The sequence below is a fragment of the Martes martes genome, assembly GCF_963455335.1.
Source record: "Martes martes genome assembly, chromosome: 12".
In the NCBI taxonomy this organism is placed as follows: Eukaryota; Metazoa; Chordata; class Mammalia; order Carnivora; family Mustelidae; genus Martes; species Martes martes.
In genome coordinates, this window is record NC_137900.1 from 46,832,766 (window position 1) to 46,845,262 (window position 12,497).

The 12,497-nt window shown below is 44.1% G+C and overlaps 1 protein-coding gene across 1 annotated transcript in view; it reads right to left on the reverse strand.

The window, feature by feature from the left end:
* The window catches only part of SAXO1 (stabilizer of axonemal microtubules 1), a gene marked incomplete at its 3' end in the record, with an annotated part of 118,977 nt that overhangs the window by 12,592 nt on the left and 93,888 nt on the right, over positions 1 to 12,497 (reverse strand). Inside the window, exon 3 of the mRNA XM_080819733.1 lies at positions 3,197 to 3,399. Coding sequence (XP_080675859.1) covers positions 3,197 to 3,399 — 203 coding nt within the window. The remainder of the gene's footprint in view (positions 1 to 3,196; positions 3,400 to 12,497) is intronic.

Below are 12,497 nucleotides of genomic sequence, written 5' to 3' on the forward strand. Positions count from 1 at the left end.
GCCTGAAAAGCCATCAGTAAAGCCCTTCAGGGCCAGGGTGTCATGTGGGTAATTGGCAAGAATCTCTTTAGAAGAGATTCCATTCAATAATATGTCTTTAAGGAAAAAAAAAAAAAAACAAAACCTTAGCTAAACCTAAAGCTGAGCATCAAGTAATTACACTTTCAATCTTCCCAATTGCACAGTGTTTTGAAAACGTCAAAATTACAACCAAATGCTGCTGGAGCATATTTAATGGTGGTTTTCTGGACCCCGCTAAAGGTGCTGGCCATAATAGAAGAAAAAAAGTTTGCATATTTTTCCTGTAGAGCTATAGTACATGGAACACAGACATAACATAGATGGCACCCGTTGAAATACACATATTTAATGACCTTGGACTTTGGTTTTGTTCTTCTCCTTTGGGAGAAGAATCAATATATGTCCATAAAACCATGAAGGATGCTATGGAAAAGACTTCCTGGGGCACCTGGGTGGGTCAGTGGGTTGGGCCTCTGCCTTCAGCTCAGATCATGATCTCAGGGTCCTGGGATCAAGCCCCACATTGGGCTCTCTGCTCAGCAGGGAGCCTGCTTCCCCCTCTCTCTCTGCCTGCCTCTCTGCCTACTTATAATCTCTATCTGTCAAATAAATAAATAAATAAATCTTTAAAAAATAAAAAAAGGACTTCCTAAGGAAGCAAATGTCCATAAGAGACAAACAAGTCATGGAAAGGTGATACATCAAGTGATGAGGCAATGGTGTGGCCCCTTCATTCATGCACAAGGCTTTGCAGGGGAGAGTAACTGCCCTGCTTCACTCCTGCTCTAAGCCAGGACCCACAGAGTAATGGACTGGGTAGGGATTTGAATAAATCTAAGTCCAGACTGTTGTTTATAAGGCTCCAGGTGACACAGTCTGGACTATTCATTCATTGATTTCCTCACTAAAACATAGACATTTGTTGTGCCACTGCCTGACTAAAATGATAAAAATACATGTAGGGCAGTCAAGGCCCACTTTTGGAAGCCCCTACATCATAGGGAAGTAATGCAACAAATAAACCATTTCTCACTCCCAGACCTCTCTCTGCCCTTGGGGCAAAAGGGGAAGGGGGAATAGAGCTGAGCAGGCAGTTGTACTGAAGAGTCTCTAACTCCAAGATTCTTAAATCAAGGGGCCCCCTAAGGAGCATATGAAGGAAAGGAGAGTTTGCAGATGGACATACTCTCCCAGAATCCCTACTCCTTCTCCCAACAGCAGTAAGGGCTCACTCTAGTTTTGTGCCTTCTTCTTACCTTTTACGGTCCATGGCACCCCTTTTCTTGCCTTCTGTAAGCACTAGATGGAAAGGGAGATGGAGGAGTCCTGCTGAAGCCAGAATGCCACCCCACCATGCACCTGGTTGTCATGACTCCTTTGTACAGCATCTACTACAGTGCCTGCTTTATTGCTGGCAAAGAAAAAGATCCCTGACATCTTAGAGATTAAGGCCTGGCCAAGAAGACAAATGCTAAGCAAAACAAAACAAAACAAAATTACACTTGAATGACAAAACAGAGGATTGCAAGGCTCTCTCAGGGCATCTGATAAGATGTAGATAATCTGGTATGGAAGGTCTAGAAAGGCTGCAAAGGGCTTCTGGAGGATTCCTACATCCCCACAGGTCTCCCCACCACCGCTCGCCTAAATGCCTCAATTGACTAAATAAAAGTGTCTAAGAGCACAGTTATTTAGGGACCAACAAAGATGTTACATGAACAGTCGAACATCTATTCCTGGGGCAACCGTGTGCCCACATGCATCACAAGCAGAAGAGTTAGGGATTATGAACTGGCCTCCATCTCCACGGTCTCAGCCTGTGGCTTGTGCTCCACAGAGTGACCACCACACCATCCCTACCACTCCAAATCCCAGCTCTCCTACAGGACTGTTAAGTCCGAGCAGGTCATGATGCTTGCTTCACAGCTGCTGACACCATGCCTGGGATGGAACAGATGCTCAATAAACAATGAATCAGGGGCGCCTGGGTGGCTCAGTTGGTTAAGCATCCGACTCTTGGTTTCAGCTTAGGTCGTGATCTCATGGGCCGTGAGATGGAGCCCTGAGTCAGAGATTCTCTCCCTCTGCCCTTCCCCACCCCCCTCTCTTAAAAAACACATAAATTAAAAAAAAAAAAAAATGAATGAATCCATCCCTTTTATATGAAGTATGAAACTAGTAAAACTAATTTATGGTATTAAAAGTCAGCATAATTGTTCTATCTTAGGTGGAATCAATGTTCTATTTCTTGATCTGGGCACTGTTTACAGGAATGTGTTCACTCCAGAATCATTGGTCTGGGGGCACCTGGGTGGCTCAGTCATTAAGCACCTACCTTTGGCTCAGGTCATGGTCCCAGGGTCCTGAGATCGAGCCCCAAGTAGGGCTTCCTGCTCAGCAGGAAGCCTGCTTCTCCCTCTCCCACCCGCCCCGCCCCCGCTTGTGTTCCCTCTCTCACTGTCTGTCAAATAAATAAATAAAATCTTTTTTTTTTAAGATTTTATTTATTTATTTGACAGACAAAGATCACAAGTAGGCAGAGAGGCAGGCAGAGAGAGAGAGGGGAAGAAAAAGAAAATCTTTTAAAAAAATCATTCGTCTGTATAATTAAGATTTGTACATTTTTCTGTATGTACATTAGGTTTCCATATTTTTTTTAAATGGATGAATGAATCAATCACTCAATCAGCAATGGAACCTAACAAACTTGAAACGCTTCCTCAGTGTAAAATTATAATAGCAAGTTATGGCAGGAGTTGGCACATCTTTTCTATAAAAGACCAGATATTAAATGTCTTAGGCCTTACAGGCCATACAGTCTCCATCACAAACACTCAGATTCACTGCTATAGCATGGAAGTAGCCACAGATAATGCATAAACAAATGAGTGTGGCCACGCTCCAACAAAATATACTTATTAATGCCAGGGTTTGAACATCATGTAATTTTCACATTTCCTAAAATAATAGTCCAATTTGTTTTAATCATTCAAAAATTTAAAAGTTACTCTTGGCTCTCCAGCTCTACAAAAACAGGCTGCGGACCAGATTTGGCCTGCAGGATGTAATTCCCCTGACCCCTGCACTCCAAGGGTGTACCTGTAAAACCCATTTCCTGGCTTACCTACAGATTCAGCCTATCCTTCCCCAACCTGCCCCTCCAGCACTCTCCCACCTTTGTAAGTAGGCAGACACTCCATCTTGTCACCACACGGGTATTTACTGTCCCGAGGCTTGATGGGGTCCATTCGGCAGACAGGGTAGGGGTTATAATCTTGTTTATACGTTGTGAGTAGATCCACGTTCTCTTCACTTGGGACGAACTGGTCGGGCTGGTAAAGCTTCACTGGTAATACTTTGTGAGGCCCAAAATCTCTCCTAAAAGGAAAATAAGCATACGGCATTGGCTCAGGAGAAGCCTCCTAAGGGTTTCCATTTACCCGATTCTACAAATGTTTGCTGTGAAGTCATCCGCTGCTCTATCCCCCTAACTGCTCTTCCTCCTCTGTTTCCCACTTTCACAAAAGGCACCACCAGTCCCTTCTCACCAAGTCGGACACCTAGACGCCATGATGGACCCACCCCGTCATAGCTCCAGGTAATCACTCACCAAGTGCACCCCCCCTCCATCTCATTGGTGTGTCTTTCCCCCTTGTTCAACCCTGACCACGTCTCACTTGGATCACGTGACAGTTTACCACCTGGACCTTCTGTTGCATTTCTCTGTTGCATTTCCCACCACTTTTACGTCAATCCCCACAGTGTGGCCAGAATAAACTCTCTGAAATGAGATCACAAAAGGGGATCATTTCACTCCCCACCTGAAAAATCTCCCAGATAAAACCAGACTTTCTCTAGCATGGTATATAAGCTTTCCTGGACCTGCCTCTGCCTTCCTCCCCAGCCTCATCTCCCACCTCCAACCCGGCCCACGCTCCTCTCCAACCACACTGAACCACTCAGGAGGCCTCGTGTCTGTGCCTGCCCTCTCCACCTTCTTTCCCACCCGTCACTTAACTGGGGAGCTAACTGCTATTTTTCAGGTACCACCACTTCCTCTTCTGTGCTAATAATAGCTTCTCCCGCTGATACTGACCTCCTTCCTCTACTTAACCCTACAGAAAACCTAGAGGGCAGAAAAGCACGATAAATGGAGACATGGAGTCTTTCATTTATTTCTCAGCTCTCTGGCATTAGTGCTCCCATTATCTCAGGGAGTATGAAAAACAATAGGTCAGAACAAGCATGATGGTCTTCAACGAGGCAGGAAGCACTCCCTTCCCAGAACATCCTTCAGTTACAGCAATGCCAAGATGCTAACTGCACCATCACCAGGAACAATCCTGGCCAAACCAGGCTTTCACTGCCTGCCAGGGCAGTCTTGACTCCCCACTGCTCAAGGCAAACTCTTTTAAGCAAACATTTCCCCCCAAGGGCTGCTGATTTATACAACAGCCTGTTTTTTGCTTGGAACCCATTTATCCAACTGGACAAGTGGAAAGGAGATTTTCCCTGGTGGTGCTTGCCAAAACAACCTCGCCAAGGGAAGAGGGAGGCTTCCGGACAGGAAAACATGAGGCCCAAACACCAATAAAACCTACTTCCCGGCCAAAATCTGGAGCAGCATTACTGAGCCATGCTTGAATAACAAAGGTAACACGCTCCACTGTAACCTGTCTTGCATGAATTATACACATGGTTGTGAATAAACCCAAACTGGGGCCTGAAAGTGCTTGGTGGGGTGGGAGGAGGGAGTTAGGAAGCAGGAGAATTGGTCTCTCTAGGGCTCTAAGGGGAAAATGGGAGATGCTTCAGTTGAACTCCCAGTACCTCCCTCTGTGTAGATTTAAAAATCTATCTCAGCAGCAGTTACAGGGTCTTCCACTTGGGCTCCCTTCCCAAGGGCCCCATGTTGGCAAAGAGCAAGAGGAAGCTGAGCGACATGACGCATCTGGAAGCTGACTCTGTGTAAACTGGGGCTTATGGAGGGAACAGGCTAAACAAGAAGCCAAGGGTCAGTTCCACATGTCTACTCTTTTCAGTGTACACGTACCTCATGCTGGTGTCTATTTAATACTTAGCCAACTGCAGCAGGGAACGGGAAGTATGGCCCTAGGCTGTAGAGCTGCAAAATGGCCTTCATCAGAGAGTGTGCTGCCAAAGAGGAGGTGAGCTCGCCTCACTCCAAAAAAGGGGGTGGTGATAGCCTGAGGTCCCACATGCCTGTATAAACCCGTGTTCATTGATGGCAACCCAAGGGTTCAGCCCTCTTCATTTCCAAGAAGGAGTAGCAAGATATAACTAGGGCAAGCAAAGAAGAACAGAGCTGAATGGAGCACTCCCCATGGAGCATCCCCCTGGAGCACTTCCAACCCCAAAGCAGCTAGGAGTGCTTTCCAGTCACAGGCCCACCATGTTCTGTGACCCTTCGCACAGAGACCTCCTCTTCTGCTGTCATTTTAGCGAGTGAACCAACTTCCCCCTTTGAGAGGCTGGGAGAACCTTCCTTCAAGGGCCACCAAACTCAATGACAATGAAAACGTGCTTAATTTTCCTGCTGTTTCCACAGGAAAAGAGCAGATAAATGAGAACAAAACTCACCAGCTCATGGGCTATCTTGAAACTGGTTACTCAAAGACAAAAACTGATACAGCAAAATCCTTGCTTATCATATTTAGGGAGTGAAAATGTCAACTGAATCTCCTTTTCTGGTACAAAATTCAATTTTCTTTGTGAAAGTACACCCATGGCTATATTTACTGATCAGCGATAACAAAGCAAAGGATCTTTGCAGTAGTTGGAGGCGGAGGAGTGATCTACTTCTGAAGAGTCGTAAAGTTTTAAGTTTAAAGTGTATTTCATTTATACCCCATCAAAAAGTATTTACTGGGGCTGAAGAGTGAATCTGATCAAGATTGGGTGTCACATGCAACTGATGAATTATTGGACACTACATCTGAAACTAATGATTTACTATATGCTGGCTAATTGGAATTTTTTAAAAAAGAGTGAATTTGATCAGAATATGTGTGTTTCCTCATTATGTTTTTATGTTGAGAACATTCACTGAAATCTACCATTAACCACAACATAATTACACGTCCCCAATCTCACATAATCTTATAGCTTTTAAGGTCATGTAAGAGAAAAGAATTTTATTCTTCCCAGAAATTGCTCAAATTTAGTAGTTGTTTTTTGTTTTTTTTTTTAAAAGAATACACCCCCTTCTTCCTGTGTTACATTCCCTACCTAGTGCCTGTGCCCCTTGTGACTATGAACCAGGACAAAAATTGGTCAAAGATGTTAAGTCTCTTTTAGGTGCATAGCCATAAAAGTTATATAGTATGGAAGGCCAAGAGTTAAACTCCAAGTTAAGCAAAGGTTAAAGTGGCCCTGCTGGGAAAGTCCTAACAACTTGACTTCCAATCATTAGACAAAGCTAAAAAAAAGATGTTTGACCAGAGACTGACAAAAAAAGAAATAACATAAGGGCCAACAAGGGTCCTGGAAGTGGGAAACGGAGATTTTCAATGTGATGAAGGACGATGTAATTATTTTTTTTTAACCTACTGATGTTTATCCCCAAAAACTTCAGTACTTGTTAGTGTGTCCCATTAATCCATCAATTAAATGGAATCCATTTTAAAAAGAGTTGCCCCTCTTGCCCAAAGCCAATCTCTTCACCCTTATCCTAATTCTCCTGCTTCTCAGGAACCTGTCCATATAGCTATATGCAGAAGAATGAAACTCAGTCTCTTAAACCATACACAAAGATAAACTCAAAATGGATGAAAGACATCAACATGAAACAGGGACCCATCAAAAACCTAGAGGAGAGGGGCGCCTGGGTGGCTCAGTGGGTAGGGCCTCTGACTTCAGCTCGGGGTCCTTCAGCTGCCTTCAGTCCCGGGGTCCTGGGATCGAGTCCCGCATCAGGCTCTCTGCTCAGCGGGGAGCCTGCTTCCTCCTCTCTCTCTGCCTGCTTCTCTGCCTGCTTGCGGTCTTTGTCTGTCAAATAGATGAATAAAATCTTTAAAAAAAAAAAAAAAAAACCTAGAGGAGAACATAGGCAGGAACATCTTCAACATCCGCCACAGCAACTTTTTCAAGACACATCTCCAAAGGGAAGGGAAACGAAAGTGAAAATGAACTTTCGGGACTTCATCAAGATAAAAAGTTTCTGCACAGAAAAGGAAACAGTCAACAAAACAAAGAGGCAACCCACAGAATGGGAGAAGATGTTTGCAAATGACACTACAGACAAAGGGCTAATATCAAAGATCTATAAAGAACTTCACAAACTCAACACCCTCCCCAAAAACAAAAACAAAAACAAAAACAAACAGATAATCATGTCAAAAAATGGGCAGAAGACATGAGCAGACACTTCTCCAAAGAAGACATATAAATGGCTAACAGACACATGAAAAAATGTTCATCATCATTAGCCACAGGGAAATTCAAATCAAAACCACACTGATATACCACCTTACACCAGTTAGAATGGCAAAAATTGACAAGGCAAGAAACAACAGATGGTGGAGAGGATGTGGAAAAAAGGGAACCCTCTCACTGTTGGTAGGAACGCAAGGTGGTGCATCCACTTTGGAAAACGGTATGGAGGTTCCTCAAAAAATTAAAAATAGAGCTACCCTACAACCCAGCAATTGCACTACTGGGTATTTACCCCAAAGATACAGATGTAGTGAAAAGAAGGGGCACAAGCACCACAATGTTCATAGTAGCAATGTCCACAACAGTCAAACTGTGGAAAGAGCCGAGATGCCCTTCAACAGACAAATGAATAAAGAAGATATGGTCCATATATACAATGGAATATTACTCGGCCATCAGAAAGAATGAATACCCAACTTTTGTATCAACATGGATGGGACTGGAGGAGATTATGCTAAGTGGAATAAGTCAAGCAGAGAAACTCAATTATCACATGGTTTCACTGATTTGTGGAACATAAGGAATAGCATGGAGAACATTAGAAGGAAGGGAAAATGAAGGGTGAGGGAATCGAAGTGGGAGATGAACCATGAAAGACTATCGACTCCGGGAAACAAACTGAGGGTTTTAGAAGGGAGGGGGGTAGGAGGATTGGTGAGTTTGGTGGTGGGTATTAAGGAGGGCACAGATTGCATGGAGTACTGGGTGTTATATGCAAACAATAAATCATAGAACACTACATCAAAAACTAATGATGTACTGTGTGGTGTCTAACAGAACATAATTTTTAAAAAATGATCCTGTCCATATACTAGTCTGCGAGTTTCCTCATTCTGGCTCCTTTCTCTCAATAAACATTCTAGTTTTTTCCTTTAAGGTTGGAAAAAATTGAAAAGTGATACAGCCCTCACTACAATCCACTCCCCTCCTCTCTCTCTTCCAGAAAGGGTTGCCTACACACAGACTTGCCTTCCTTACCTCCCATTCACACTCCCCTCACCATTCAATTTGGTTCTGTTAGCCCTTCCTTCTAGCCCAGGCCCCCGAAGTCCCATCGGGTTTTCAAGTCCAGTCACTGCTCTTCAGGCCATTATTCTCCAGAACCATCCTGTAAGCATCCATACTGTGACTCATCTTTTGCGCACACTCTCCTTGATTTCTGTGATTCTCCTCCTCGTGGTTTGTCCTCTCTTGCAATCTCCAATACAGGGTTTGGCTCTTTGTCAGTTTATTTGGTTTCACACCTTCCACACATAATTCTAACATTTCCCAGGGTTAAAAGGCACCCTCTCAGAAAACCACTATGTCATCACAGGCAGGCTGAGAGCCCAGCTCAGCATGCTGAGAAAGATCCTGAGGCAGATGCACAGGGCTTGATTCATGCCCCTGATCCTGACAAGGACACACTGAGCCTTCCTTGTCTGTGCTATGACAGACAGGATTCTAAGGACCAGCCTCCAGGACTCAGGTTACCCAGTAGCCATCTCCTGCTGTACTCTCTCATCTCCTCAATGCCCACTAGAGCTAAAGGTAACATCTGTCACCACTTCACATCAGCTCTGTACAAAAATATGAAGAACAACTACCTGTGAGCACTGAAGAGCAACCAAGACAGGCATATGCTGGAGCAAAGCTAACAGGCAGAAGTAGGGACTGGTACTGCATGAGCCTCTGTGTAAGTTTCCATTTTGTGGTGGGATCTTTGTTTTTCCCAAAGCTTCCAGTCTGAAGGCAGGCTCCAATCTGTGCCAAGCCAAGCAGCATAATGTAAACAGAAAACCTCCCATATCCGACTGAAGAACCAGACGACCAAGTCTGAGGCAACCACATGTGCTGGAAAGTAAGGAAGAAATCCTGGAAAGAAGAAAAGCCAAGACAGGCAGCTCTGGCTTCTGTACATAAAATGTACCCAGGACTCCCCCTGAGTTCACAAGCAACCATGTTAATGATAAATTAATGAACTGATGGGGCCCCTGGCTGGCTCAGTCAGCTAACTGACTCCTGATTTCAGCTCAGGTCATGAGCTCAGGATCATGAGATGGAGCCCCACCTGCTTAAGATTCTCTCTCTCCTTCTGCCCCTCGTGACTCATGGGCTCTTTCAAAAAACAAAAACAAAAAAAAAAACAAAAAAAACAAAAAACCACCGGAACTGAGACTGGAGGTGCCACCAAAGACACAGAGTTTGCATTTTGAATCAAATCAAATTACCCTCCTATCTGTCTTTAAAAACAGTAATATAAATAAACTCATTGGAGGAATGAAAAAATAAATCCAGAGTCTTTGCAACAGAACTTGAACAATATACAGGAACAATCTAATATCACTGACATACATACAGGAAAATGGACCCATTCTCAAGAAAAAAAAAAGATAATCCTGAAGATCAAGCAGACCCAGATGCTACAGTTAGCGAACAAAGATTTCTAAAGCCGCTATTCTAATTGTGATAAATAATAAGAAACAAAATAAGGTCAAAATAAATTAAAATTTAGGAAACTCATAAGAGAAATAGAAAATATCTAGAAATAATCAGATGTAACTTCTAAGACTGAAATTAGTCACTGGATGGGCTTAATATCAGAATGGAGCTTGAAGAAAGACTCTGTGAACTTGAAGACAGATGAACAGAAACTATTGATTTGAAAAACAGAAAAAAATGACTGACAAATGAACAGAGTCTCAGAAAGAAAAAGTACTTGAAAAAATAATGGTCAAAATGTTCCCAAATTCAATCAAAAACCCACAACATCAAAGGCTTTGAAATTTCCCAGGCAAGTCTAATGCTGAGACCTCTTTCTGCATTTCTTCTTAATTCTTGGTCCCAATCTATAGGTCAGGGGAGTAGGTATATCCCCAAGGGTACAGCTCTGGGTAGAAAATGGGTACAAGTCAATGAGTAGGGAAAGACTTAGCCCACTACCAACTTTCTTGCCTTTTTCCTAGCATTTGAAGAGGATTCCAAATGCCTTTTCTCTTTTAGCTCTCCCCCATCCCCCGCCCAACTCCACGCAATTTAACCAAGAGTCTTGTCAATAAATAAAGGAATATGTGCTACTAGCTTGCTGCCTTCTTCCCTTGAGCCAAACCCATCAAGTCAGAACCCTATTCCTCCTTCCCTCCTACACCTCCAGTTCACCCCCCCCACCATGGTCCCCCTCCCCTTAGAAGAAAGATGCAATACCATCTTGAAGACTTACCTCCTTCCTCTCAGGTTATCCATTCCACCATCCTTAGAGATCTGCCTAACAAACTAATGTCCCCGAATGGGGCCCAAGTGTTTTACATGGTGACATGCCTAAGGGGAAATGAGGCTTGAAGTGCAAACCTCTTATTCATAAATTGATCTCCCATCCATCCGAACTAAAGGCAGAGCCTATAGAAGAGAATCACCAAGGGCTGCAAGAAACTGCCTCGTACTAAGAAAGGCTAAAAATTACACGCATTCCCCTCTTGGCACCTGCTGTAAATCCCTAAGATTTACAGTCAGTAAGAGTTGTGTGCAGCTGTAATCATGCCTCGTGCTGGGATGATAACCTTTCCAGAAACCAGGTGTTTTTTGTGTCTGGACTTAATCACCCAACCCAGGCAAGCCCTGAGCCATGTGACTTTTTGAAAATTCAGCAGGTGGCAGCCCCATGTCCAATCTCAGAAACTAAACTGGGTCCCTTTACATAGAGAAGTGGCTGGGATGGTCAGGTAACAAGGGTCCTCATGGCAGAGAAGTGACAATCCATGCTGATAGAGGGATGTGCCGACACAGGGCTGACCCGTTCCTTCCCCCAGAAGCCTCTGCTGGAGCACTCAGATGATGACTTCTCTACATTTCTTCAGACGGAACAGTCTGCTGTATATGCAAGAATACTGACCAGAGTCTCTTCTAAGTTTCTATGGTTCAGAAAACATAGTTGGTAACATCTTGGTTTTTGTTCATTTATCCTAATAAAAGCTCACTAGAACTTTTTTTTTTTTAATGAATCCTGGGGGCACCTGGGGGGCTCAGTGGGTTAAGCCTCTGCCTTCAGTTCAGGTCATGATCCCAGGGTCCTTGGATGGAGCCCTGTGTTGGGCTCTCTGCTCAGCAAGGAGACTGCTTCCTCCCCTCTCTCTGCCTGCTGCTCTGCCTACTCGTGATCTCTCTCTCTGTCAAATAAATAAATAAAATCTTTTTCAAAAAAATGAATCCTGAGACGTTCCCAGTCTATGAAAACTAGTGCCCAGCATGGCAGGCACAGGGCTAAGATACAATGAACTTGAGGTGCAGGTGAGGGAAGAGATGACCTCTGCTCATCTTCCCCTTGACTTCTCTCTCTGGGGAAGGACATAAAGGAGAGGAGAGAAGCATTTCTGCTCTTCTTCCTTCCCATGGATAACCTTGATCCTGTCACCTTTTCTTTAAGACCCTTACGGTCACGAACAACTTGTTTTGGAACTTCTTTTAGTATCTGCAATCCTCCACTTTGGCCACATTTTGACATGAATGGTATTGTCACTCTGGCTCTGGCAGAGACAGAGAGAACTTCTGGGTGATATGTTGATGGCTTTTAGTGACATGAGGAAAGGATAACTGAGGACAGGTCAGAGGGGAAGCTTTCATTTTCACAAAGCACCATCAGGAGGAAGGCAGGCGTGTGGGGCTCCATATGGGGACCTCAGAGCTAGGTGATGGGGCAGGGCTCCTGCTACAGAGGACTTGCCCTCATCCTCCTAAGCTTGTGACCAACAAATAAAGAGCAACCTTCAACATCCAACCCTCAAAGCATCCTCCTCCGTATTTCTGGGACAGATGACACACCCCTAATACAAGAGCATCAGAAGCTGTCCTGTACTTGACATTTCACACCTTGCTCTCAATTTCCTGCATATTGGGTGTGAAGAGAAGCCCAGCACCTAGAGGCTGAATGTGGTATTTGCTAGTCCTCAATGTTACTCTCATCTTTCTCTACCCCTTACATGTCTCTTATACATAAGCCTAGGACTCTTCATCAGCATTGACCAAATACTCTGCTTAAACCAAATCAT